We start from the raw sequence: 27,169 nt of genomic DNA, 5'->3' as shown, positions 1-27,169 counted from the left end.
TGCTGATGGAGTGTTGTGTTTTATTATTGTAGACATAATAATAATAATAACGATGCAATAAAGTTGCCAAAACTCAAAAAGGTATTTTTGCGATGGATATTTTCAATTCACAGAAAACAACACACTAGATACCGCCACACTATCTACAAACACAAAACCAACATAACTTTGACAGAAACCTTGAACAGAAGGTATCCAGCAATTGTTCTTTACACCACATAAGAGAAAACGATTGAACCATTTTGAACTGAGAGCGTTATAAAGGGTAGCCAATAAGCAATTACCCAAGTGGACAAAAACACATTGGATTCAATTGAAGTAACCTTGGTATTTATAATGCTATACAAGGCATGGCTATTCACTCTTCATTGTTGGTTGGTTATAACATCTAATGCCTAGATTCCTTTAAGCCAGTTACATACAACATGATTTTCCACCAGATCCAATGTTAATATGATGTCCTGCTGCGTCCTGCAGGGAAATAGTTGAGTGTGAAAAAGCTGTACATCTTGTAAATTGAAGATTTATGCAGACATAATGTGTTCTATCTCTATATCACAGACAAAGATTCAATCATTTGATATAAGTAATCTATGTGTTTTGTAATGTGATTATGCAACCGTAAGATTTCAAAAACCATGTAGTGTATTTAGTGGATAAAGCATGTGAACATTTCAAGCTCTTAGGTAAAGAAGTCTTTGGAAATGGCTTCCACAAAGTTAGGTGCCGACATGAGGATACCGATCGTGCAGAGGATGGTGAAGAGCGAGAAGGCCATGAGACAGAGCCGGTCGATCACTGACGCCGCAAACTTCCACTCGTTGCACACCAACTCATCCTCGTCATGGTCGCGGAAACGCTCGGCGATGTAGCGCACCTCATCCAGGATCTTGGCCAGATCGGGCTCCAGGCTCCCCGCCGAGGAGGTGGGCCGCGTGGGCAAGAGCACCTCGTCCTCCCCCCCACCACACACCAGACGGCCACACAGGACCCCGGAGTCGGGGGAGGTGGTGGCTGGAGCATAGTGCATGCTCTCCAGGCCGATGTACAGCATGTTGCCGTTGGTGGAGTGCGGGCGAGGCGCTGGCATTCAGGTCCATGCTGGTGAGGCTCCCACGGGGATGCTTGTTGTGGCAGGCCGGGCGTACACGGTCCTCACCGGGCCGCTTCATACGCAGGAACCAGGCGCACCAGTTGAGCAGGATCACCCGAGTCTTCACACAATCAGAGAGTAAAACCAGAATGAATGTACTGTTCACGGCAGCGTACTGACTGGAGATAGTAAGAGAGAGAATATGAAACTTTTACTCAAATCCTCCCTGCATGACTCCTTTGAACGAGGTGTCCTGCAGGGGCACGATGGCACAGCAGTGGTGACGATCACTATCATGGCTGCCTAATCCTCCCCTGCTTCTAATTGTCCAACTGTATTCCTCAGCCCTCCACTGTAATAGCCAATGTGGTGAGTGTTCTAGCACAAAATGGCTGCTGTCCATCACTCAGATTGGTGCTACACATTGTTAGTGAATGACTTCCCCCTTACCAGGCAAAGGGCTTTGAGACCTATTAGAAAGCACCTTACCCCTGAGAGGCTTTCTTTGGCAGAATCACAACAATGAGGAGTCTGGATATAGAAATAGTGAGTGACTAATAAGATTTCATTGTAATTTCACATAATGGGTTTGTGTAAAAATACACTCACCCACTTAGGCATCTTGCTTCCATCGGGATCGTGATGGTGGTATTGTAAGACCAGAACCGTAGCAATCACAGAGAGACCCACAATGACCATGGTGGTGGCAAAGTACTGAGCTACAATACAGAGAGAGACAGAGAGAGACACAGAGAGCAAGAGATGGTGGACAGAGGACTAGAGGATAAATGACAGAACAGCAGAGGTTCTCATTTGTCACTCAATGTATTTCAGGCTGAGAAATAGCCCCCCACACAATTGAGTGGTTTAATAATACAAAGATTAGGAACTTACACTATGCCACTTCCAAGCCTCCAATAGTTCTTCCTCTCCTGAAGATGGTGAAATTATACTGTTGGCCTTTTCAAAATGGCAGCCATTACATTTCAGTCATTTAGCAGACGCTCTTATCCAGAGCGACTTACAGTTAGTGAGTGCATACATTTTTCATACTGCCCCCCCCCCCGTAGGAAACGAACCCACAACCCTGGCGTTGCAAGCGCCATGCTCTACCAACTGAGCTACAGGGGACCCATTACAATTGTAATTTCCAATTTAAAAATAGACAACCTTACCGATTAAAGGTACTGAGTCAGAGGTTGCAGGCATGATCTCTGCAACCAGCAACATGAAGACGGTCAGTGAGAGCAGCACTGTTATCCCTAGAACGAAACATGAATGAGTTAGCACAAAGGAAGGGGTTAATGTAGTCTGTGTGATTAACAGTATGGTTATTTTGGAATGCGAAATAATCCTTAAAAAGGTATTTTAAACAGACATTACACATTTCAACAAACACCATTTTACACGTAGGCCTACCATTATTTTGCACATTTCTGAGTTGTTTTTTTAAAAAATGGCTTGCTATGAATACCAATCTATAATTTATTCAGGTGGAATCATCTGCTGTATTGTGTCACATTGCAGCATATTATCCCTGTGTACCCAAAGGGTTCAACTGGATTTCACCAAGATATTGCGTGTCATTGTATTCTGTTCTGTTCTATTCTAGTCTGCATTTCACTGTCCTCTGTTCTATTTTTATTCCATCCATGTAATCAAACAGTATTCCGTTTTATTATTATGCTAATTTACACAGTCTTCCGTTTCATACTTTTGTCAGAATCCAGTGCTGCTTCACTGGGTTTTAGCCTACAATGACAGAGGGATCTGAAATAGCAACATCTACTATTGTGGTTCATCCTCATACTGCCTTGAGGCTTACAGGGTTTGAGTGGAGATGTGGGAACAACATCAAACACCTGTGGGTAGAGATTTAACGCAATCCCCCCTGAAGCTTGCTAATGAGCTGGCTGGGTCTCTAAGCCACTGAATTCCAGGGATAGGACGGGGCTGAATATCTCTAAGTGATTAGGTGTCAATTCCTGGGTATCTCAAAGCACACTGGCACACCTTTCACTCGCTAGGAACTCCTCTTCTGTGTATTCCTGCCTGTAACCATAGCAACAGCTACTTCCCCTTATCTCTGAGGCCCTACTTGTCAGAGGTCCATGTCTCTCTCAGGAAATGTGAATGGTACACTGAGTACTTAAAATGTCAAACTTGTTTTCAGTATGATTTGCCAGCCAACTCAGTAAATATGGCGCTTGGTAGCTATTTCAATCTAAGACAAAAAGTAGCCATATATCCTGAGGAGGTCCTCTGTAGCTCAGTTGGTAGAGCATGGCGCTTGCAACGGCAGGATAGTGGGTTTGATTCCGGGACCACCCATACGTAAACAATTTATGTACGCATGACTAAGTCGCTTTGGATAAAAGCATCTGCTTAATGGCATATACTATTATAAGTTATAAATTAACACATTGCAAAAGGGAAATGTCGAAAATATTTATATCTAATCCCCTCAGAGTCTGAGCATGGCTGAACTAAGAAAATAAAACAAATATATTTAGACTAAAAATAAAGACAGACCGTAGAAATATAATTATTAACGGCGAGTTGAAGCACAACTCGCCTCACTGGAAATCAGCCAGGCATGTCCAAAATAAGACTTAAACTGAGCAGACAGCTCGCTGATTTAATTTCCGATAGATCGTAGAGCATCAGTGAGGCTTGACCAGTGACTCACTGTCAGGGGTTGTCGGTTGCGTCCCAAATGGCACCCTTTTACCCATAGGGCTCTGGTCAAAAGTAGTGCACTATAAAAGGGAATAGGGTTCCATTTGAGACACAGAATCATGTTGGCAGGTGTGTGCACTGCACACCCAAGGACAACAACAGTGTTGACCCTGCCTGAATATTCCTGTCTCTCTTTCCCCTGATCAATAGTCCCTGGCTCTTTTTAAGTCAGCCATGGCAATTTCCTCAGAAGGAACTGAAACTGAATACATCTTCCTATGTGCATTGATCACTTCTAAAAAGGCTGACAGATAATGGTGTTGGTTGGTTGATACAGTAAGTCTTGATTATATAGGCAGATGGGGTTTTGTGATGGTCACACTTTCAACTAAATTTGATTTATAAATCCTTCATGTTGCATAGTGTGTAAATACTGAACTAAAAATAAACATGGCAGTATTAAATTACAGACATTACAGCAAGAGGTTTTTTTCTTTGTTTGAAGTTTGACTGACTACATCAAACACATTTCCTGCTTCCCCATCACCCCTCTAGACACCCAAACAGCTGCCACACACACACAGCTCTTTTGGAGAAACACTGGGTTAATTAAGGAAACCATCTGCATTGCAGGCTCCTAATCTTTCCAATGAGACGTGTAGACATACATAAATCGCCCGGCATGCCTTGATGCCTTATACAGCTCCAAGTCAGCACTCAGCCAGGTTCTGAGAAATGGAAATAGGATTGTCAATATGATTCTCCTAGCACTGAATGATACAGCAGAGTCATCTGAAGACTGAAGCCTGACTTCTGAGAGGTGCATAAGAATTTGCTTTATCACCAACTGCTGGAGCTTTTCATGAATATTTCTTCCAGTGGCTGGTTTCCCCTCAGTGAGTATTGAGTAAATACTGAGTTATAAACTCAGAATAATAATAATTATAATAATACGTGCATTACCTTGTGAGGAGTATAGGGTCTCTTGCCTGGCATGTAGTTTGATGGCTGTATAAAATCCTAGCTTGAAATATATGCTTAATCGCCACACAAATCTCCCATTGACATCACTGGCTCTGATGCTCGTCGGATGTGGCAGGGCTTGAAAACTATTACAGACTACAAAGGGAAGCACAGCCGCGAGCTGCCCAGTGACACAAGCCTACCAGACGAGCTAAACCACTTCTATGCTCGCTTCGAGGCAAGCAACACTGAAGCATGCATGAGAGCACCAGCTGTTCCGGATGACTATGTGATCACGCTCTCCGTAGCCGATGTGAGTAAGACTTTTAAGCAGGTCAACATTCACAAGGCCGCAGAGGCCAGACGGATTACCAGGGACGTGTACTTCGAGCATGTGCTGACCAACTGGCAAGTGTCTTCACTGACATTTTCAACATGTCCCTGACTGAGTCTGTAATACCAACATGTTTCAAGCAGACCACCATAGTCCCCGTGCCCAAGGACTCTAAGATAACCTGCCTAAATGACTACCGACCCGTAGCACTGACGTCTGTAGCCATGAAGTGCTTTGAAAGGCTGGTCATGGCTCACATCAACAGCATTATCCCAGAAACCCTAGACCCACTCCAATTTGCATACCGCCCCAACAGATCCACAGATGATGCAATCTCTATTGCACTCCACACTGCCCTTTCCCACCTGGACAAGAGGAACACCTACGTGAGAATGCTATTCATTGACTACAGCTCAGCATTCAACACCATAGTGCCCTCTAAGCTCATCACTAAGCTAAGGATCCTGGGACTAAACACCTCCCTCTGCAACTGGATCCTGGACTTCCTGACGGGCCGCCCCCAGGTGGTAAGGGTAGGTAACAACACATCTGCCACACTGATCCTCAACACGGGGGCCCCTCAGGGGTGCGTGCTCAGTCCCCCTCCTGTACTCTCTGTTCACCCATGACTGCATGGCCAGGCACGACTCCAACACCATCATTAAGTTTGCCGACGACACAACAGTGGTAGGCCTGATCACCGACAACGATGAGACAGCCTATAGGGAGGAGGTCAGAGATCTGGCCGTGTGGTGCCAGGACAACAACCTCTCCCTCAACGTGACCAAGACAAAGGAGATGATTGTGGACTACAGGAAAGAAAAGAGGACTGAGCACGCCCCCATTCTCATCGACGGGGCTGTAGTGAAAAAGGTTGAGAGCTTCAAGTTTCTTGGTGTCCACATCACCAACAAACTATCATGGTCCAAACACACCAAGACAGTCGTGAAGAGGGCACGACAAAGCCTATTCCCCCTCAGGAGACTGAAAAGATTTGGCATGGGTCCTCAGATCCTCAAAAGATTATACAGCTGCACCATCGAGAGCATCCTGACTGGTTGCATCACCGCCTGGTATGGCAACTGCTTGGCCTCAGACCGCAAGGCACTACAGAGGGTAGTGCGTACGGCCCAGTACATCACTGGGGCAAAGCTTCCCTGCCATCCAGGACCTCTATACCAGGCGGTGTCAGAGGAAGGCCCTCAAAATTGTCAAAGACTCCAGCCACCCTAGTCATAGACTGTTCTCTCTGCTACCGCACGGCAAGCGGTACCGGAGTGCCAAGTCTAGGTCCAAAAGACTTCTCAACAGCTTCTACCCCCAAGCCATAAGACTCCTGAACAGCTAATCATGGCTACCCGGACTATTTGCACTGCCCCCACCCCATCCTTTTTACGCTGCTGCTACTCTGTTAATTATTTATGCATAGTCACTTTAACTCTACCCACATGTACATATTACCTCAACTAGCCGGTGCCCCCGCACATTGACTCTGCAACGGTACCCCCCTGTATATATAGCCTCCCTACTGTCACTTTATTTTACTTCTGCTCTTTTTTTTTTCTCAACACTTTTTTTTTGTTGTTGTTTTATTTTTACTTTTTTTGTTAAAAATAAATGCACTGTTGGTTAAGGGCTGTAAGTAAGCATTTCACTGTAATGTCTGCACCTGTTGTATTCGGCGCATGTGACCAATAAAATTTGATTTGATTTGATGGGTGATGTCTGTGAATATCATGATGTTTGTACTTTTCATGTTAGAATTTGTCATGAGAACCCCACACCCCTAGTGTTGATTTAATAACAGGTGTTGATTTAATAACCTATTTATGTTTAAATGTCCAATAATAGTCATCCATCCACCCACATACCCACCCATGCACGCACCCATCCACTCAACCACCCACCCACTCATCCACTCATCCACCCACCCACTCATCCACCCACCCACTCATCCACTCATCCACCCACCCACTCATCCACCCACCCACTCATCCACTCATCCACCCATCCATCCACGGAGCTGACCCAGTGATATCTTCTCCCCAGAGTCAGCAGGCAGCAGGAAGACGAGTAGGGCCAAGGTGGAGATGAGAACACAGGGGATGAGGAGGTTGAGGCCATAGTAGAGGGTACGTCTACGCATCACCACAGTAAAGGTTACGTCAGGGTAAGGCTCCTTACAGCAGTCGTAGAAGCGCTCGTTCCTGCGCCCGGGCACCTCTGTATCATACACCAGGAAGACAACAATATAGGAAGTCAATTACAGTTTGAGGACTCAATTTGGGTTGTACTGAAATTATTTGCAGTAATGGATGTCTTTATTTCAGGTAAATTCATGGTGTTTCACAATAAGGAAGCTTTAGTAGGTTAAGGGTGTTGGGAGTTTGACCCTGAATCAAATGGTATTGTTAGTTTTCATCAGTTCCCCATTACAGTAATAGTGCCTGCCATATCTCTTTATAAGCAGTCCAACATGCAAGAAAAACTATATTCAAAGTAGTAAAGCCTACCACTGGCTTCCAGCACTGGGATGTCATTTCATTAGAACCCCTCTCTTGTAAATACATTAGTCAATTTGCCAGGGATTCCGTAGAAGCAAATTTCACTAAAGATCTGTACTGCTGAGGAAAAGCCTTTTGAATAAATTCCCCTATTTCATTTGACTGTGATCAATCGTACATACAGGATCTAGCTTTTATAGTTTGACCATCTAGTTTGAAAGTTAAACTCAAATAAAAAAAAAAGAATAGTCTGGGTCATATTTGTGAGTTATCCCAAACTTCCAAGCTTGTTCAAAACAGTTCTTGCAATAACAATTTAAATGTTATATTGTAATTTAGACACTTTGATCCAAAACACATACTGTAAGAAGAATACCGGTATATGGCCCATACAGGACTCCAACCCACTACTCTGGGGTTGGCAGCATCGATCTTCCAAACAACCGTGCCATCAGAACCCAGGTTCTGTGGTGACAATATATTGTCCAATACTAGCCAGCCGCTATCTCTTACCCACTAGGTCCCACTCTCCGTTGGGGATGTAACCTGTGATATCTGCCTCCATCATCTGTAGGTCCAGAGACCAGCCTCCATAGGTCCAGGAGCCAAACTTCAGGTCACACCTCTGGAGATCAAAGGGGAACCAGCGCACATCGATGTAGCAGGTGCTCTTGAATATGCCTGTGTTGGAACATGAATGAGGAGAGAAAGAAAGGGTGATGGAGGTAAATGGGAGGGATGGAGGGGAGAGATAGAAACAGAGATAGAGATGGAGGTAAATGGGAGGGATAGAGGGAGGGATAGAGATGGAGGTAAATGGGAGGGATAGAGGGAGAGATAGAAACAGAGATAGAGATGGAGGTAAATGGGAGGGATAGAGGGAGGGATAGAGATGGAGGTAAATGGGAGGGATAGAGGAGAGATAGAGATGGAGGTAAATGGGAGGGATGGAGGGAGGGATAGAGATGGAGGTAATGGAGGGAGAGAGATGGAGGTAAATGGGAGGGATAGAGGGAGGATAGAGATGGAGGTAAATGGGAGGGATAGAGGGAGAGATAGAGATGGAGGTAAATGGGAGGGATGGAGGGAGAGAGAGAGAAAGGCATGGATAGAAATAGATAAACAAAGAAAGTTAGAGCTAGAGAGATGACTTTCAAAGGGTATAAAGATATGAAAGACAGAGTCCTATACACCACAACAACAGTAATGACAGTCCTATACACCACAACAACAGTAAAGACAGTCCTATACACCACAACAACAGTAATGACAGTCCTATACACCACAACAAACAGTAAAGACAGTCCTATACACCACAACAACAGTAATGACAGTCCTATACACCACAACAACAGTAAAGACAGAGTCCTATACACCACAACAAACAGTAAACACAGTCTATACATCACAACAACAGTAAACACAGTCCTATACACCACAACAAACAGTAAACACAGTCCTATACACCACAACAACAGTAAACACAGTCCTATACATCACAACAACAGTAAAGACAGAGGTTTGGACCTATCGCCGGGAGCAGTGGGCGTATGCTATCCTGCTTCCCGTGGGCCCGTGAAAGGTTCAACGTATTGTGTTAGGGGGTAGGAATGGGCAATTTCTCCATCCCCTTCTCTGGCCGTTGTATTTGGCAATTCAATGGTGACAAATTTATCAGTCCCTGGAGCTAAAACTTTGTGCTATTACATTTACATTTTAGTCATTTAGCAGACGTGCTTATCCAGAGCGACTTACAGTTAGTGAGTGCATACATTTTTATACTGGCCCCCCGTGGGAAAACGAACCCACAACCCTGGCGTTGCAAGCGCCATGCTCTACCAACTGAGCTACACGGGGCCATGCTATCCAGGAGCACGAGTACAGGACATCAATAAGCTACTGCCAAACATTAAAAACCTGCATCAGGAAATTGAGTCTATCATAGTTAAATGGGATTCAATTACATTATGAAGGGCAGCTCAGAACAGCTGAAGATGGATTTTAAAGAACTGATTGGGTCTCTCGTTGACACCAACAAACGCCCCATAATATCTGTCCCTGTGCTCTCTGTAAATCATGGCATTGAACGTTTCAGCAGACTTTTAGCCCTTCATAACTGGCAACGAGACAACTGCAGCTCTGTGGGTGTAACATTTATTGACAATTTTGATACCTTCTGGAAACAAAGCTTGTTTTATAAGGAGGATGGGATCCACCCAAATGATTTGGATGCCTGGATCCTTTCGCAGCATTATAAGGCTTCGTTGAGACAATTACTTATTAATGACTTATCAATGATCCAAGTCCAGCTCAGTTAATCCCTACCATTGTGTCGCTGAGTTGCCATAATGCTTCAGCAAATGTACATTATCCCAGGGGTATTGGAAGACAATGTAAGTAACCTAATGTATGTCCCTCTTACTGCCCTGAATGCCTCTGCTGATTCCACAGCTATTGTATGCAGTAATCATGTGCCTATGAACCAAAGTTATACTGTTAGCGCTGAGGTGGTGTGTCCTAGTAGGAAGTCCACTGTGTGCAGCTCACCCTGCACTAACCCAAACAACACGAGCATGTCTACTTCTACTAAGCTTCCCAGTAAATCAATGAAAACAATCAAGCATCCCAGAAAAGTGTTAAAATAGCCCACGTTAACATATGAAGCTTAAGAAACAAGGTTCATGAAATCAATAATTTGCTAGTAACAGATTACATTCATATTCTGACAATCTCTGAAACTCACTTAGATAATACCTTTGATGATACAGTGGTAGCAATACATGGTTATAACATCTACAGAAAATACAGAAATGCCAAAGGTGGAGGTGTTGCCGTTTATATTCAGAACCATTCCTGTAAAGAGGATCTCATGTTAATTACTGTTGAAGTAATATGGCTACAGGTTCACCTGCCTCACCTAAAGCCCATTCAGATGGGAAGCTGCTATAGACCACCAAGTGCTAACAGTCAGTATCTGGATAACATCCGTGAAATGCTTGATAATGTATGCGATATCAACAGAGAGGTATATTTTCTGGGTGATTTAAATATTGACTGGCTTTCATCAAGCTGCTCAGTCAAGAAAAATCTTCAAACTGTAACTAGTGCCTGCAATCTGGTTCTGTCACGTTCGTCTAAGGACGGGTCAGACCAAGGCGCAGCGTGATATACGATACATGTTTATTTACTGATAAACACCACGACAAAACAAGAAATGAAACGAAACGTGAAGTCCAAGGTAGCACACACATCATACCTTCCACGGAACAAGATCCCACCACTAGACAGTGCCAATAGGCTGCTTAAGTATGGTCCCCAATCAGAGACAACGAGCGACAGCTGCCTCTGATTGGGAACCACACCAGCCAACATAGAACTATACATACTAGAACACAACATAGAACATACACAACAAAGAATATACACACCCTGACTCAACATATAAAGTCCCCTGAGTCAGGGCGTGACAGGTTCAGGTTATCAGTCAACCTACCAGGGTAGTTAAAACAGCACAGGAATGATATCAACATGTATTGATCACATCTTTACTAATGCTGCAGAATTTTGCTTTAAAGCAGCATCCAAATCCATTGGATGTAGTGATCACAATACAGTAGCCACATCTAGAAAAACCAAAGTTCCAAAGGCTGGGCCTAATATAGTGTATAAGAGGTCATTCAATACGTTTTGTAGTGATTGGACCCGTCACCCTAGACCCACTCCAATTTGCTTACCGCCACAAGAGATCCACAGACAATGCAATCGCCATCACACTGCCCTATCCCATCTGGACAAAAGGAATACCTATGTAAGAATGCTGTTCATTGACTATAGCTCAGCATTCAACACCATAGTACCCTCCAAGCTCATCATTAAGCTCGAGGCCCTGGGTCTGAACCCCCGCCCTGTGCAACTGGGTCCTGGACTTCCTGACGGGCCGCCCCCAGGTGGTGAAGCTGGAAACAACATCTCCACTTCGCTGATCCTCAACACTGGGGCCCCACAAGGGTGCGTGCTCAGCCCCCTCCTGTACTCCCTGTTCACCCATGACTGCATGGCCAAACATGCCTCCCAACTCAATCATCAAGTTTGCAGAAGACAACAGTAATAGGCTTGATTACCAACAATGACGAGACCATCCACAGGGAGGAGGTGAGGGCTCTGGGTGTGGGGTGCCAGGAAAATAACCTCTCACTCAACATTAACAAAACAAAGGAGATGATCGTGGACTTCAGGAAACAGCAGAGGGTGCACCCCCTATCCTCATCGACGGGACCGCAGTGGAGAAGGTGGAAAGCTTCAAGTTCCTTGGCGTACACATCACTGACAAACTGAAATGAAAGTGGTCCACCCACGCAGACAGTGTGGTGAAGAAGGCGCAACAGAGCCTCTTCAACCTCAGGAGGCTGAAGAAATTTGGCTTAGCACCTAAAACCCTCACAACCTTTTACAGATGCACAATTGAGAGCATCCTGTCGGGCTGTATCTCCGCCTGGTACGGCAACTGCACCGCCAGCAACCACAGGGCTCTCCAGAGGGTGGTGCGGTCTGCCGAACGCATTACCGGGGGCAAACTACCCGCCCTCCAAGACACATACAACACCCGATGTCACAGGAAGGCCAAAAAGATCATCAAGGACATCAACCACCCGAGCCACTGCCTGTTCACCCTGCTATCATCCAGAAGGTGAGGTCAGTACAGGTGCATCAAAGCTGGGACCGAGAGAATGAAAAACAGCTTCTATCTCAAGGCCATCAGACTGTTAAATAGCCATCACTAGCACATTAGAGGCTGCACTTTAATAATGTTTACATATCTTGCACTACTCATCTCATATGTATATACTGCATTCTATTCAACTGTATCTTAGTCAATGCCGCTCTGTCATTACTTGTCCATATATGTATATATTCTTAAATCCCATTCCTTACTAGTTTTGTGTGTATTAGGTATATGTTGTGGAATTGTTAGATACTACTTGTTAGATATTACTGCACTGTCGGAGCTAGAAGCACAAGCATTTCGCTACACCCGCTATAACATCTGCTAAACACGTGTATGTGACAAATAAAATTTGATTTGATTTGATTCCATATGTTGTTGATGTAAATAATATTTGTTGGTCTGTGGTGTGTAATGAGGAGCAACCAGACGCTGCACTTGAGAAATTTATGAAAATGCTTATTCCAGTTACTAATAAGCATGCACCCATTAAGAAAATGACTGTACAAACTGTTAAATCCCCGTGAATTGATGAGGAATTGAACAATTGTATGGTTGAGATGGATGAGGCAAAAGGAATGGTAAATAAGTCTGGCTGCACAACCGATTGGCAAACATACTGCTAATTGAGAAATCATGTGACTAAACTGAATCAAAATATGAAGAAACTATACTATGAAACAAAGATAAATGATATAAAGAATGATAGTAAAGAGCTTTGAAGCACCTTAAATGAAATTTTGGACAAAAAGGCAAACTCAGCTCCATCATTCATTGAATCAGATGGCTCATTCATCACAAAATCCACTGATATTGCCAATTACTTTAATGATATTTTCATTGGCAAGATTAGAAAACTTAGGCAGGACATGACAGTAACAAACGCTGACACTACACATCCAAGTATAACTGATCAAATTATGAAAGACAAGCATTGCAATTTTGAATTCCGTAAAGTGAGTGTGGAAGAAGTGAAAAAATGGTACCGCTTGCCGTGCGGTAGCAGAGAGAACAGTCTATGACTTGGGTGACTGGAGTCTTTGACCATTTTTGGGGAGTTGTCTTTGACAACTCTTAAAGGGGAGTGCTACTAATCTCAGCTTGTTACCTGTATAAAAGACACCTGTCCACAGAAGCAATCAATCAGATTCCAAACTCTCCACCATGGTCAAGACCAAAGAGCTCTCCAAGGATGTCAGGGACAAGATTGTAGACCTACACAAGGCTGGAATGGGCTACAAGACCATCGCCAAGCAGCTTGGTGAGAAGGTGACAACAGTTGGTGCGATTATTCGCAAATGGAAGAAACACAAAATAACTGTCAATCTCCCTCGGTCTGGGGGCCCCCATGCAAGATCTCACCTCGTGGAGTTGCAATGATCATGAGAACGGTGAGTAATCAGCCCAGAACTACACGGGAGGATCTTGTCAATCATCTCAAGGCAGCTGGGACCATAGTCACCAAGAAAACAATTGGTAACACACTACGCCGTGAAGGACTGAAATCCTGCAGCGCCCGCAAGGTCCCCTGCTCAAGAAAGCACATATACAGGGCCGTCTGAAGTTTGCCAATGAACATCTGAATGATTCAGAGGAGATCTGGGTGAAAGTGTTGTGGTCAGATGAGACCAAAATCGAGCTCTTTGGCATCAACTCAACTCGCTGTGTTTGGAGGAGGAGGAATGCTGCCAATGACCCCAAGAACACCATCCCCACCGTCAAACATGGAGGTGGAAACATTATGTTTTGGGGTGTTTTTCTGCTAAGGGGAAAGGACAACTTCACCGCATCAAAGGGATGATGGACGGGGCCATGTACCGTCAAATCTTGGGTGAGAACCTCCTTCCCTCAGCCAGGGCATTGAAAATGGGTCTGGATGGGTATTCCAGCATGACAATGACCCAAAACACACGGCCAAGGCAACAAAGGAGTGGCTCAAGAAGAAGTACACTTAAGGTCCTGGAGTGGCCTAGCCAGTCTCCAGACCTTAATCCCATAGAAAATCTGTGGAGGGAGATGAAGGTTCGAGTTGCCAAACGTCAGCCTCGAAACCCAATGACTTGGAGAAGATCTGCAAAGAGGAGTGGGACAAAATCCCTCCTGAGATGTGTGCAAACCTGGTGGCCAACTACAAGAAACATCTGACCACTGTGATTGCCAACAAAGGTTTTGCCACCAAGTACTAAGTCATGTTTTGCAGAGGGGTCAAATACTTATTTCCCTCATTTAAATGCAAATCAATTTATAACATTTTGACATGCGTTTTTCTGGATTTTTTTGTTGTTATTCTGTCTCTCACTGTTCAAATAAACCTACCATTAAAATTACAGACTGATCATGTCTTTGTCAGTGGGCAAACGTACAAAATCAGCATGGGATCAAATACTTTTTTTCCCTCACTGTATATAGGTCCTGGATGGCAGGAAGCTTGGCCCCAGTGATGTACTGGGTTGTACGCACTACCCAATACCGAGCAGTTGCCATACCAGGCAGTGATGCTGTAGAACATTTTGAGGATCTGGGGACCCATGCCAAATCTTTTAGTCTCCTGAGGAGGAAAAGGCATTGTCGTGCCCTCTTCAAAACTTTCTTGGTGTGTTTGGACCATGATAGTTTATTGATGATGTGGACACCAAGGAACTCTCACTCGTCCACTACATCCCTGTCGATGTGAATGGGGGGCGTGTTCTGCCCCCTCCTTTTCAGAGTCCACAATCATCTCCTTTGTCTTGCTCACGTTGAGGGAGAGGTTGGTTGTCCTGGCCCCACACTGTCAGGTCTCCTGACCTCCCTCCCTGTAGGCTGTCTCATCGTTGTCGGTGATCAGGTCTACCACCGTTGTGTCGTCAGCAAACTTAATGATGGTGTTGGAGTCGTGCTTGGCCACGCAGTCGTGGGTGAACAGGGAGTACAGGAGGGGGACTAAGCACGCACCCCTGAGGGGCCCCCGTGTTGAGGATCAGTGTGGAAGATGTGTTGTTGCCTACCCTTACCACCTAGGGGGTGGCCCGTCAGAAAGTCCAGGATCCAGTTGCAGAGGGAGGTGTTTAGTTCCAGGGTCCTTAGCTTAGTGATGAGCTTTGAGGGCACTATGGTGTTGAACGCTGAGCTGTAGTCAATGAACAGCATTCTCACATAGGTGTTCCTTTTGTCCAGGTGGGAAAGGGAAGTGTGGCGTGCAATTGAGATTGCGTCATCTGTGGATCTGTTGGGGTGGTATGTGAATTGGAATGGGTCTAGGGTTTCCGGGATGATGGTGTTGGATGTGAGCCATGACCAGCCTTTCAAGCACTTCATGGCTACCGACGTGAGTGCTATGGGTCGGTAGTCATTTAGGCAGGTTACCTTCGCTTTCTTGGGCACAGGGACTATGGTGGTCTGCTTGAAACATGTAGGTATTACAGACTCTTACAGAGAGCTTAAAAATGTCAGTGAAGACAGTTGGTCCGAGCATGCTCTGAGTACACGTCCCTGGTAATCCGTCTGGCCCCGTGGCCTTGTGAATGTTGACCTGTTTAAAGGTCTTGCTCACATCGGCTACGGAGAGCGTGATCACACAGTCTTCCGGAACAGCTGGTGCTCTCATGCATGCTTCAGTGTTGCTTGCCTCAAGCGAGCATAAAAGGCATTCAGCCCGTCTGGTAGGCTCGCGTCACTGGGCAGCTCGCGACTGGGTTTCCCTTTGTAGTCCGTAATAGTTTACAAACCCTGCCACATCCGACTAGCGTCAGAGCCGCTCTCCTATACACCAGAACAACAGTAAAGACAGTCCTATACACCAGAACAACAGAAAAGCCAGTCCTATACATCAGAACAACAGAAAAGCCAGTCCTATACACCACAACAACAGTAAAGTCAGTCCTATACACCACAAAAACAGTAAAGACAGCCCTATTGTCACGTTCGTTCATGAACGGGACGGACCAAGGCACAGCGTGATATGCATACATGTTTATTAAATATCAAACACAACGACAAAATAACAAACAAAACGTCCAAGGCAGCACAACACAACATACCATACCTTAACACGGAACAAGATCCCACAACCCACTAGTGCCAATAGGCTACCTAAGTATGGTCCCCAATCAGAGACAACGAGCGACAGCTGCCTCTGATTGGGAACCATCCCAGCCAACATAGATCTAGACGATCTAGATCTAAACCTAGAAAATACAACATAGAACATACCACACAGAAAATACACACCCTGACTCCAACAAATACGAGTCCCCAGAGTCAGGCGTGACACCTATTCACCACAACAACAGTAAAGACAGAGTCCTATACACCACAACAACAGTAAAGACAGAGTCCTATACACCACAACAACAGTAAAGACAGAGTCCTATACACCACAACAACAGTAAAGACAGAGTCCTATACACCACAACAACAGTAAAGACAGAGTCCTATACACCACAACAACAGTAAAGACAGAGTCCTATACACCACAACAACAGTAAAGACAGAGTCCTATACCCACAACAACAGTAAAGACAGAGTCCTATAACACCACAACAACAGTAAAGTGTCATGAACCCTGCATCCTGAGTCGGTTCCTGCCTGTGTTGCCATTTTTCTGCCGGAATCTCCAGTTTCCTGAGGGTTCGTGAACGCTCCCGGCCTGGTTTCCGGGCGACGTTGCTAGGCGGGAGATCTCCCCGATTAACCGCACCTGCATCTCATCAGCGGTCTGCACACCTGGTCCTGATCATCACCCTTCTTAAGCCCTGACCTGACATCCATTCCCTGCCGGATCGTTAGCCATGAACAGTATGTTTGTCAGTGTATCAGCCTTGAGTTTCTAGCGTTAGTTTTGTTGTTTTGCACCTTGTTGGCTTGCCGTTACTTACCTCCGTTTTGTTTCTATCTGCAGTCAATCTCCCGAACCTTCACCCAACCCCTGCCTGGTTGTCGGGCGGCTGCCGAGCCATTCTTGGATCTACCACTGCACCTCCACCAACTCACCTCCGCCGTCCGCTCTGTACCCTGGATTATTCTACATCGTTTTTTGAATCTGTTAAATAAATACTCACCTTCGTTTCAACTCACCTTGTCCTGGTCTGCTTCTGGGTTCTGGCTTTGTAAACCGTGACAGAACGATCCGGCCAGAAATGAAACCCAGCGGACCTGGACTCTGTTCGCCATGCCATTAACCATCAGGAGAAGATGTTGGGACAACATAGCACGAGCGCTACAGGAGATAGCTTTGTCCGTTCGGGAACTTTTCTACCAGTCTGACGAAGATCCAGGCTCAGCTCAGTTTGCCGGGTGGAGAATCCACGACCGGTTTCACCCATCTCGCCTGCCGCTTCTGGAGCTGGCTGCCCTTGTGAGCCCAAGGTTCCACGCCTGATAAATATGAGGGGGAGTTGGGAAGATGCCGTTCTTTCCTTATGCAGTGTGGATTAGTGTTCGATCTACAGCCCCACTCTTATGCCACAGACAAGGCTAGGATAGCCTTTGTCATTGGGTTGCTGCGTGGTCGAGCTCTGGAGTGGGCTTCAGCCGTTTGGGAACAACAGGACACCTGCATGGCCTCATACCAGGAGTTCACGGCCGAGATGAGGAAGCTATTTGACCATCCCGTCCGAGGTATGGACGCAGCTAGGCGCCTGTTTTCGCCGCCAAGGAACTCGAGCGTTGCCGACTTCGTGATCGAGTTCAGGACTTTGGCTGTGGAGAGTGGGTGGAATGAGGAGTCTCTGCAAGCGGCCTTTACCAGGGTCTGTCGGAGCAGCTCAAGGATGAGTTGATCTCCTATCCGAGCCTAGTGACCTGGACAGCTTGGTAGCCTTGTCTATTCGGGTGGATAACCGAGATTCGAGAGAGAAGGAGGGAGAAGCAATGGGGGCCCGCCCACTTGTTCCCGGGCGGTCATCAAACTGCTCGGCTCGCTAAAGTTGGGAGGACTTTTTAGCGAGCCAGTTTCAACCTCTCAATACCTCTGTCAGACCTCGTTTCCCGGCTACCTCATGAACAGGAATCAGAGTCCAGCGATCAACGCTTTCGCGCGATTCAGGTGCCGGCGGAAGCTTTATTGATGCCGGAGCGGTGGAACAGCTGGGGCTTTCCAAGAGCGACTACCGGAAGCCATTGAAGCTACCACTCTGAACGGCAGTAGTCTGGCACGTATCACAAGGAGGACTGAACCGTTAAGATGCTGTTGTCAGGGAATCATTCTGAGGTGATCTCATTCTTCATTCTGCCTTCTTCCCATGTTCCTTGGTTTGGATACCCCGGCTGAAAGAACACAATCCCACGCCCGATGGGGACTGGCAAGGTAACTAGTTGGAGCCTTGAGTGTCATGCTAACTGCCTCAAGACTGCCTGTTCCCATTCTGTTCCCAGTCAGGTGATTGAGGCTAGACCCCCAGATTTGTCCCTGGTTCCCGAGACATATCACGATTTGGGGGAAGTGTTCAGTAAGCAGAGGGCTCTGTCACTCCCTCCCCACCGACATATGACGTGCCATAAACCTGTTCCCGGAGCTGTCTATCCCAAGGGACGGTTATACAGCATCTCCCGACCTGAACGTGGAGGCTTTGGAGACCTACATCAAGGAGTCCCTAGCGGCTGGTCTCATTCGTCCCCTCATCATCACCCCTGGGGGCAGGATTCTTCTTTGTGGGTAAGAAGGATGGGCTCTCTTCGACCGTGGTATTGATTATCGGGGGTTGAATGATATCACGGTCAAGAACAAGCATCCCCTGCCCTTGATGAGCTCTGCCTTCGACTCCTTACAGGGTGCTACTGTGTTCACTAAGCTAGACCCACGCAATGCGTATCACCTGGTCCGGATCAGAGAGGGGGGACGAGTGGTTGACGGGTTTCAACACACCGATGGGTCACTTGAGTATCAGGTGATGCCGCTTTGGACTGACCAATGCTCCAGCAGTGTTCCAGAGTATGGTGAATGACGTCCCTGAGAGATATGATCGGTCTTTTGTGTTTGTTTACCTGGATGACATTCTTATCTTCTCGAAGGAACCTTCCAGCCACGCCCAGCATGTCAGGCAGGTTCTGAGCGATTGTTGGAGAATCGCCTGTCGGAAGGCCGAGAAGTGCGAATTTCACGCCCACACTACATCCTTTTTCGGGTACATCATCTCCAGGGGAGAGATCAGGATGGACCAGGAGAAGGTTAGGGCGGTTCTGGAATGGGCCCAGCCCGTACGAGATTGCAGCTCCAGAGGTTTCTGGGGTTTGCGAATTCTACGCAAATTCATCGGGATTACAGCCGTGTGGCCGCTCCTTAACTGCCCTGACTTCCAGTACCAGGACCTCAGTTGGAACCCTGAGGCGGACCGAGCGTTCCTGGATTTGAAGAGGCGATTCACCAACGCACCGATTCTCTCTCAACCCGACACGGCCCGTCAGTTCGTCGTGGAAGTGGATGCGTCTGATGTGGGGTTGGCGCCATCCTGTCCCAGCGATGCTCCACTGACGGAAACTCCATCCCTCGCCTACTACTCCGTCGTCTTTCGTCTGCTGGAGAGGAACTACGATGTGGGTAACCGGGGCTTCTCGCGGTGAAGCTTGCCTTGGAGGAGCGGGGCGCCACTGGTTGAGGGGGCGGAGCAACCGTTTATTGTCTGGACCGACCACAAGAATCTTGCTTACGTGGCAATCGGCTAGACGCCTCAACTCCCATCAGGCCAGGTGGGCTTTGTTTTTCGGACGCTTTAATTTTTCCCTGACGTTCCGACCTGGGTCTAAGAACGGCAAGGCGACGCCTTGTCCCGGATGTTCTCCAAGACGGAGGAGAGTGGGGCCAAGACCGAGATGATTCTTCCCCGGAACTGTGTCGTGGGAGCAGTTATGTGGAGGATTGAGGAGGAGGTTATGGCGGCCCTTCGACGCAGCCCGGTCCCGTAACGGTCCACCCGGTCGTTTGTTTGTGCGCTGAGTCGGTTCGTTCTGCTGTCCTCCAATGGTCCCACGCCAGCAAGATGGCTTGCCACGCCTGGCGTGGCCCGGACGATGGCGTTACTTCACAGGCGATTTTGGTGGCCGGCCATGGGAGAAGATACTCGGAGGTTTGTTGCTGCCTGTCCAGTGTGTGCGCAGAATAAGAGTGCCAACCGGCCCAGCTCTGGACTACTTCACCCCTCCCTATTCCCCGGCGACCATGGTCGCATCTGGCCCTGGACTTTTCACTGGGTTGCCCTCTTCTGAGGGGAACACGGTCATTCTGACTATCGTGGACAGATTCAGCAAGTTCGCCCACTTTGTGCCCATTTCAAGCTTCCTCGGCCTCTGAGACGTCCGAGATCCTGGTTAGGGAGGTTTTCAGGGTCCACGGGTTGCCCAGTGACATAGTTTCCGACCGTGGCCCCTCAGTTTACCTCTGCTGTCTGGAAGTCTTTCTGTTTGGCCATTGGAGCTACAGTCAGTCTCACATCTGGTTTTCACCCCCAATCTAATGGTCAGGTGGAGAGAGCCAACCAGAAGATGGAATCCACGCTACGCTGCCTTGTCTCCTCCAACCCCACCTCCTGGGTCTCTCAGTTGACCTTGGGTTGAGTATGCCCACAATACTCTCCCTACATCTGCCACTGGGATGTCTCCCTTCCAGTGCCTGCATGGCTACCAACCCTCCCTTGTTTCCTTCTCAGGAGAAGGATCTCTCAGTGCCCTCTGTTCAGGCCCATTCGGCGCTGCCACCGGACCTGGCATCGGGCCAGAAAGGCCCCTCCTTAGAGTTTCTGACCGGTATCAGCTCCAGGCGAATCGTCGCCGGATTCCCGCCCCCCACCTATACCATCGGAGATAGGGTCTGGTTGGCCACACGGGATCTTCCTCTGCGGACTGAGTCTAAGAAACTGTCACCGATGTTCATTGGTCCGTTTGTGGTGAGAGAAGGTGATCAATCCTGTGGCGGTTCGACCCAAGTTACCTAGAACGCTCAGAGTCCATCCCACCTTTCGTGTCTCCTGCCTCAAGCCTGTTCTCCCTCAGTCCTCTGTTACCCCTCCGCCTCCTCCTCCTCCCCCTCGGATGATCAGAGGTGGTCCTGCCTACACGGTGCGCCGCATTATGGATTCCAGACGGCGGGGCCGGGGTTGCCAGTATCTCGTGGACTGGGAGGGGTATGGTCCTGAAGAGAGGAGTTGGATCCTCGGCGCCAGATCCTGGATGCTGACCTCCTTCGTGACTTCTACCGCCTCCATCCTGGCGCTCCGGGTAGTCCGCCCGGTGGCGTCGGGCCGGAGGGGGGTACTGTCATGAACCCTGCATCCTGAGTCGGTTCCTGCCTGTGTTGCCATTTTTCTGCTCGGAATCTCCAGTTTCCTGAGGGTTCGGGAACGCTCCCGGCCTGGTTTCCGGGCGACCGTTGCTAGGCGGGAGATCTCCCGATTAACCGCACCTGCATCTCATCAGCGGTCTGCACACCTGGTCCTGATCATCACCCTTCTTAAGCCCTGACCTGACATCCATTCCCTGCCGGATCGTTAGCCATGAACAGTATGTTTGTCAGTGTATCAGCCTTGGAGTTTCTAGCGTTAGTTTTGTTGTTTTGCACCTTGTTGGCTTGCCGTGTACTTACCTCCGTTTTGTTTCTATCTGCAGTCAATCTCCCGGGAACCTTCACCCAACCCCTGCCTGGTTGTCGGCGGCTGCCCGAGCCATTCTTGGATCTACCACTGCACCAACTCACCTCCGCCGTCCGCTCTGTACCCTGGATTATTCTACATCGTTTTTTGAATCTGTTAAATAAATACTCACCTTCGTTTCAACTCACCTTGTCCTGGTCTGCTTCTGGGTTCTGGCTTAGTAAACCGTGACATAAAGACAGAGTCCTATACACCACAACAACAGTAAAGACAGTCCTATACACCACAACAACAGTAAAGACAGTCCTATACACCACAACAACAGTAAAGACAGAGTCCTATACACCACAACAACAGTAAAGACAGTCCTATACACCACAACAACAGTAAAGACAGAGTCCTATACACCACAACAACAGTAAAGACAGTCCTATACACACAACAACAGTAAAGACAGAGTCATATACACCACAACAACAGTAAAATCAAATCAAAGAAATAGTAATGAGTGCCCAGTAATCTATCATGAGAAAGAAACCATCTTCAACTATGTTAAAGGCATGAAACCATCTTCAGCTATATTAAAGGCATGAAACCATCTTCAGCTATATTAAAGGCATGAAACCATCTTCAGCTATATTAAAGGCATGAAACCATCTTCAGCTATATTAAAGGCATGAAACCATCTTCAGCTATATTAAAGGCATGAAACCATCTTCAGCTATATTAAAGGCATGAAACCATCTTCAGCTATATTAAAGGCATGAAACCATCTGAAGACTGTGAGAGGATGGGGATGAGAAAACAACTCTGGCAGGAGACAAAAGGCCATAAAAGAGAAGGCAGAGGAAAATGAATGCCCATTTACATGCAATGGAGACCGCCAGCGAAGACAGACGGCTGGAAATTCAATTTGGTTCTGAACACTGATCTTCTCTACATCAAGTTTCCTCCTGCCTGTTCACTCATACTGCTCAACTATTGTGGTCTTACCCGATGGCTTTGTTGTGCAGTAAAGCATTGATAGAGGTTTGTGCTATAATGGTTTGTCTGATTGAACAAGAGTTCATTTTGAGAAGTTAGGGAGCAATTTATCCACGACGCCACTATCAATTCAGAGGAAGTCTAGTAATGGGCTATTTAGCCATTTTGATTTGGATGCTGAGGTACGGAGGCCCAGTGTTGTATTATAGTAAGGGAAAAGTAAGAGGGGAGTTTAGGAAGGAACACAGAACAGTAATCACCCACACTGACAGGTTGAGGACGTACTCACATGGTAAACGCACGTGTCTCTCTGTGTGTGTGTGTGTGTCTGAGGAGCAGAGTTGATTAGACAGTGTCATGGATCTTTTTGACGCTGTGTGTCTTGACAGTTCTGGTTCAGTAAGGGCTTGCTCAGACAGCACCAACACTATGGTATATTAAGGGCTTGCTCAGACAGCACCTACACTATGGTATATTAAGGGCTTGCTCAGACAGCACCAACACTATGATATAATAAGGGCTTGCTCAGACAGCACCAACACTACGGTATATTAAGGGCTTGCTCCGACAGCACCAACACTGCGGTATATTAAGGGCTTGCTCAGACAGCACCAACACTGCGGTATATTAAGGGCTTGCTCAGACAGCACCAACACTATGGTATATAAAGGGCTTGCTCAGACAGCACCAACACTGCGGTATATTAAGGGCTTGCTCAGACAGCACCAACACTGCGGTATATTAAGGGCTTGCTCAGACAGCACCAACACTGCGGTATATTAAGGGCTTTCTCAGACAGCACCAACACTGTGGTATATTAAGGTCTTGCTCAGACAGCACCAACACTGCGGTATATTAAGGGCTTTCAGACAGCACCAACACTGCGGTATATTAAGGGCTTGCTCAGACAGCACCAACACTGTGGTATATTAAGGGCTTGCTCAGACAGCACCAACACTGCGGTATATTAAGGGCTTTCTCAGACAGCACCAACACTGCGGTATATTAAGGGCTTGCTCAGACAGCACCAACACTATGGTATATTAAGGGCTTTCTCAGACAGCACCAACACTGCGGTATATTAAGGGCTTTCTCAGACAGCACCAACACTACGGTATATTAAGGGCTTGCTCAGACAGCACCAACACTGTGGTATATTAAGGGCTTGCTCAGACAGCACCAACACTGCGTTATATTAAGGGCTTTCTCAGACAGCACCAACACTATGGTATATAAAGGGCTTGCTCAGACAGCACCAACACTATGGTATATTAAGGGCTTTCTCAGACAGCACCAACACTATGGTATATTAAGGGCTTTCTCAGACAGCACCAATACTACGGTATATTAAGGGGATTGCTCAGACATCACTTACACTACAGTATCTTCCTACTTTCTAGCCCTCTGACAACAGCAGAGTGAACCAATCTCAATCCCACGCATGTTATTCAATAGAATGAACAGAGCCAATCTTATGAACCAAGCTGCACTGATGTTGAATTAAAATGTAGAATGCATTTTAAACACTTCACAAATGAACATCAACATTTTTTTTTCACCTTTATTTAACCAGGTAAACCAGTTGAGAACAAGTTCTCATTTACAACTGCGACCTGGCCAAGATAAAAGCAAAGCAGTGCGATAAAAACAACAACACAGAGTTACATATGGGGTAAAACAAAACAAAGTCAAAAATACAACAGAAATACATATATATACAGTGTGTGCAAATTTAGCAAGCTATGGAGGTAAGGCAATAAAATAGGCTATAGTGCAAAATAATTACAATTATTATTAACACTGGAATGATAGATGTGCAAGAGATGATGTGCAAATAGAGATACTGGGGTACAAATGAGCAAAATAAATAACAATATAGGGATGAGGTAGTTGGGCGGGCTAATTTCAGATGGGCTGTGTACAGGTGCAGTGGATACGTGGGCTGTGTAAGGGCTGTGTACAGGTGCAATGCATTGGATACGATAATACAATGAATAAAACAAGCTTTCTCTACGTTTGTTAAGTAATAAGACAATGGCAGTGTTGAAGATTGTAGAGAATGGAAAAAAATCAACTCCACACCCAACCACAGTGAAGAAGGTATTTTAAAGGCCCAGTGCAGTCAAAAACGTGATTTTCCTGTGTTTTATATATATTTCCCACACTATGAGGTCAGAATAATACTGTGAAAATTATGATAATGCCCAGAGCTGTTTTCAGAAGAGCTGTTTGAAAATACATTTCAGCCTGTTTCGGTGGGATGGAGTTAATTTACCGCCTGGTGATGTAAATTAGTTAACAGACTAATAAGAAAGTTCCAAACTTCTGCCAATAACAGCTAGTTTTCAGTTGTCCCCTCCCTACTCAGACCACTCCCAGATAGTCCTAGCTTGAGAAATATTTGCTAAGAAGCCATTTCTGTTTATTTTTGACCATTTTAATTGAAAACAACCACAGTAAGGTACTTCATTGTTACCCAGAAATGATTTGATGTTGAGATAAAAACGGCTGCATTGGACCTTTAACACTGTGTTTTCACACCCACAGAATGTAGAATGTGGCAATTCTATATGAGAAGATTCTACCACCTTCTGTTCTCTTTGATATCTTCTGGGACTGTGTCTGTGTCCTGAATGGTACCCTATTCCCTACATGTGATGTAGGCTTAGTCAAAAGTAGTGCATGTGGACTTAATAGGTAATAGGGTGCTGTTTGGGACTAAGCCATGATGAGACCTGCACCCTGAGTGACTGAAGGGAAGTTACAGGAGGATTGTCGGGTCTCTTGGGTATGGGTGGGAGAAAAAACGATGTACAAATTAGAAAAGTAAAAAATACGTTGATTTGATCTGCAGTGAAGTGGGGCTAAAACTGGAGTGGTTTTGTGTTGGTTGGAATGAAATAACTTCTTCTTCTTCTTCTTCTTACTATTATTACTCTGCACCAATTTCAGGCTCCCAGAAGTGTAGAAATAGACAGATAATAACAGTGCAACATTGAAGTAGTCTATTTTGTGATAACACAAAGACATGTATTTCCAAGCAATATTTCTCAAGTGACAGGAATGGTGCTAAATCTGCTTTGTATGGATATCAAATGTCCGAACAATATTACATTGGGGTTTATATTAAAACAAGGTTAACTGGGTTCATTTCACTTACAGTATAAGTACTGTATAAAAAAAATCCCCCCTCAACCAAAAATGAATTGCATTCCTTTCTCACGCTGGGTTTAAATGTTGAGAATGGGTCATTGTCATAACCTCAAGGACACATCATAAAGCTGCAATCAGCAGTTGAAACAATAACAAAGCGCCCTCCCGCCCGTTTCGCTAAAAAGCTGAGGGATGGGCCTGAGAAATGTAACCACTCTAATTCATATACAGAGCTATGGATGCAAGGTCTGACCATCCATTATATCAAAATAGTAGTTTAAACCATGTCGTGAGGCTACACAGTGTTTGTTTACAAGCGTTGGAGTAAAACAAACATATATTTTGGTTTTCGATGAAGTACGATAGTTAAACTAAGCTCATTGGGCATTTATAAGATATATTCCCTAAAGAATCAATGGGTTCATATAATTAATTTATCCAACAATTATACGCTCAAAAATGGATGTAGCTACTGCAGATTGCCCCTTTAAAAGAACAGACGGTCAATTGAACATAACGTAGAGCTTTCAGGAATCATCTGATATCAAAGATGAAATTGGATTATGTTTCCGGACGTTGGACGAAACAATACATACAGTGCTTTGAAAGCTTAAACATCCTTCCTACCACAATATTGATCCAATGACTGACTGGGCCTTTGGCTTGTGTAGTGGAGGTCAGATAGTCCTAGCAAGACTAGCCTCACGTTGTGGCGTCATCTTCCCGAAACTTGAAATGACCTCAAGGTAACTAAAAAGGAGTAGAGTGAATCCAAAAATCCTTCCTTACCCCAGGACACTTCAACGGGTCAATGTATTTTGTTCAAGCTGGGCTGAAGCGCGTTTGGGTACACTTTCTTTCCAGGAGTAGAGTGAAGTTAATGGTTAAGGCTATGATTGGGGGAGGGGAAGCTGGTCCTAGATCTGTACCTAGGGGGAAACTTTACCCCGGAGCCAACGGAAAAGGTCAAAATCATAGAAGGTGAGCTTTTATGGCTCAGTGGAACTGACTTGGGAATACAGAGTTATTGTTGGAGGTATTGAATATGGATATCCAGGGATGATACTTGAGCTAGACTTACCTGGAGGCAAGTAGGAGCAGGACCCAGAGGAGTTGACCAACACATTGGTATGGAAGGTAGCATCAAACCTCTCATCAGCACTATGGCAGAACATG

The 27,169-nt window shown here is 46.1% G+C and overlaps 1 protein-coding gene across 1 annotated transcript; it reads right to left on the bottom strand.

The window, feature by feature from the left end:
* Nucleotides 1–18: 18 nt before the first annotated feature.
* LOC123482413 (CHRNA7-FAM7A fusion protein-like) lies at nucleotides 19–27,169 on the bottom strand. The gene is given in 7 exon segments (XM_045209964.1): nucleotides 19–1,069; nucleotides 1,071–1,214; nucleotides 1,703–1,812; nucleotides 2,269–2,355; nucleotides 7,098–7,292; nucleotides 8,087–8,254; nucleotides 27,075–27,169. Coding segments are annotated over 7 exon segments (1,185 nt in total). The 5' UTR covers nucleotide 27,169; the 3' UTR covers nucleotides 19–682.

This window comes from Coregonus clupeaformis, chromosome 32 (assembly GCF_020615455.1).
Source record: "Coregonus clupeaformis isolate EN_2021a chromosome 32, ASM2061545v1, whole genome shotgun sequence".
NCBI classification, from domain to species: domain Eukaryota; kingdom Metazoa; phylum Chordata; class Actinopteri; order Salmoniformes; family Salmonidae; genus Coregonus; species Coregonus clupeaformis.
Note: the sequence above shows the minus strand (reverse complement) of the source record. Positions and strands in the feature narration are given on the sequence as shown.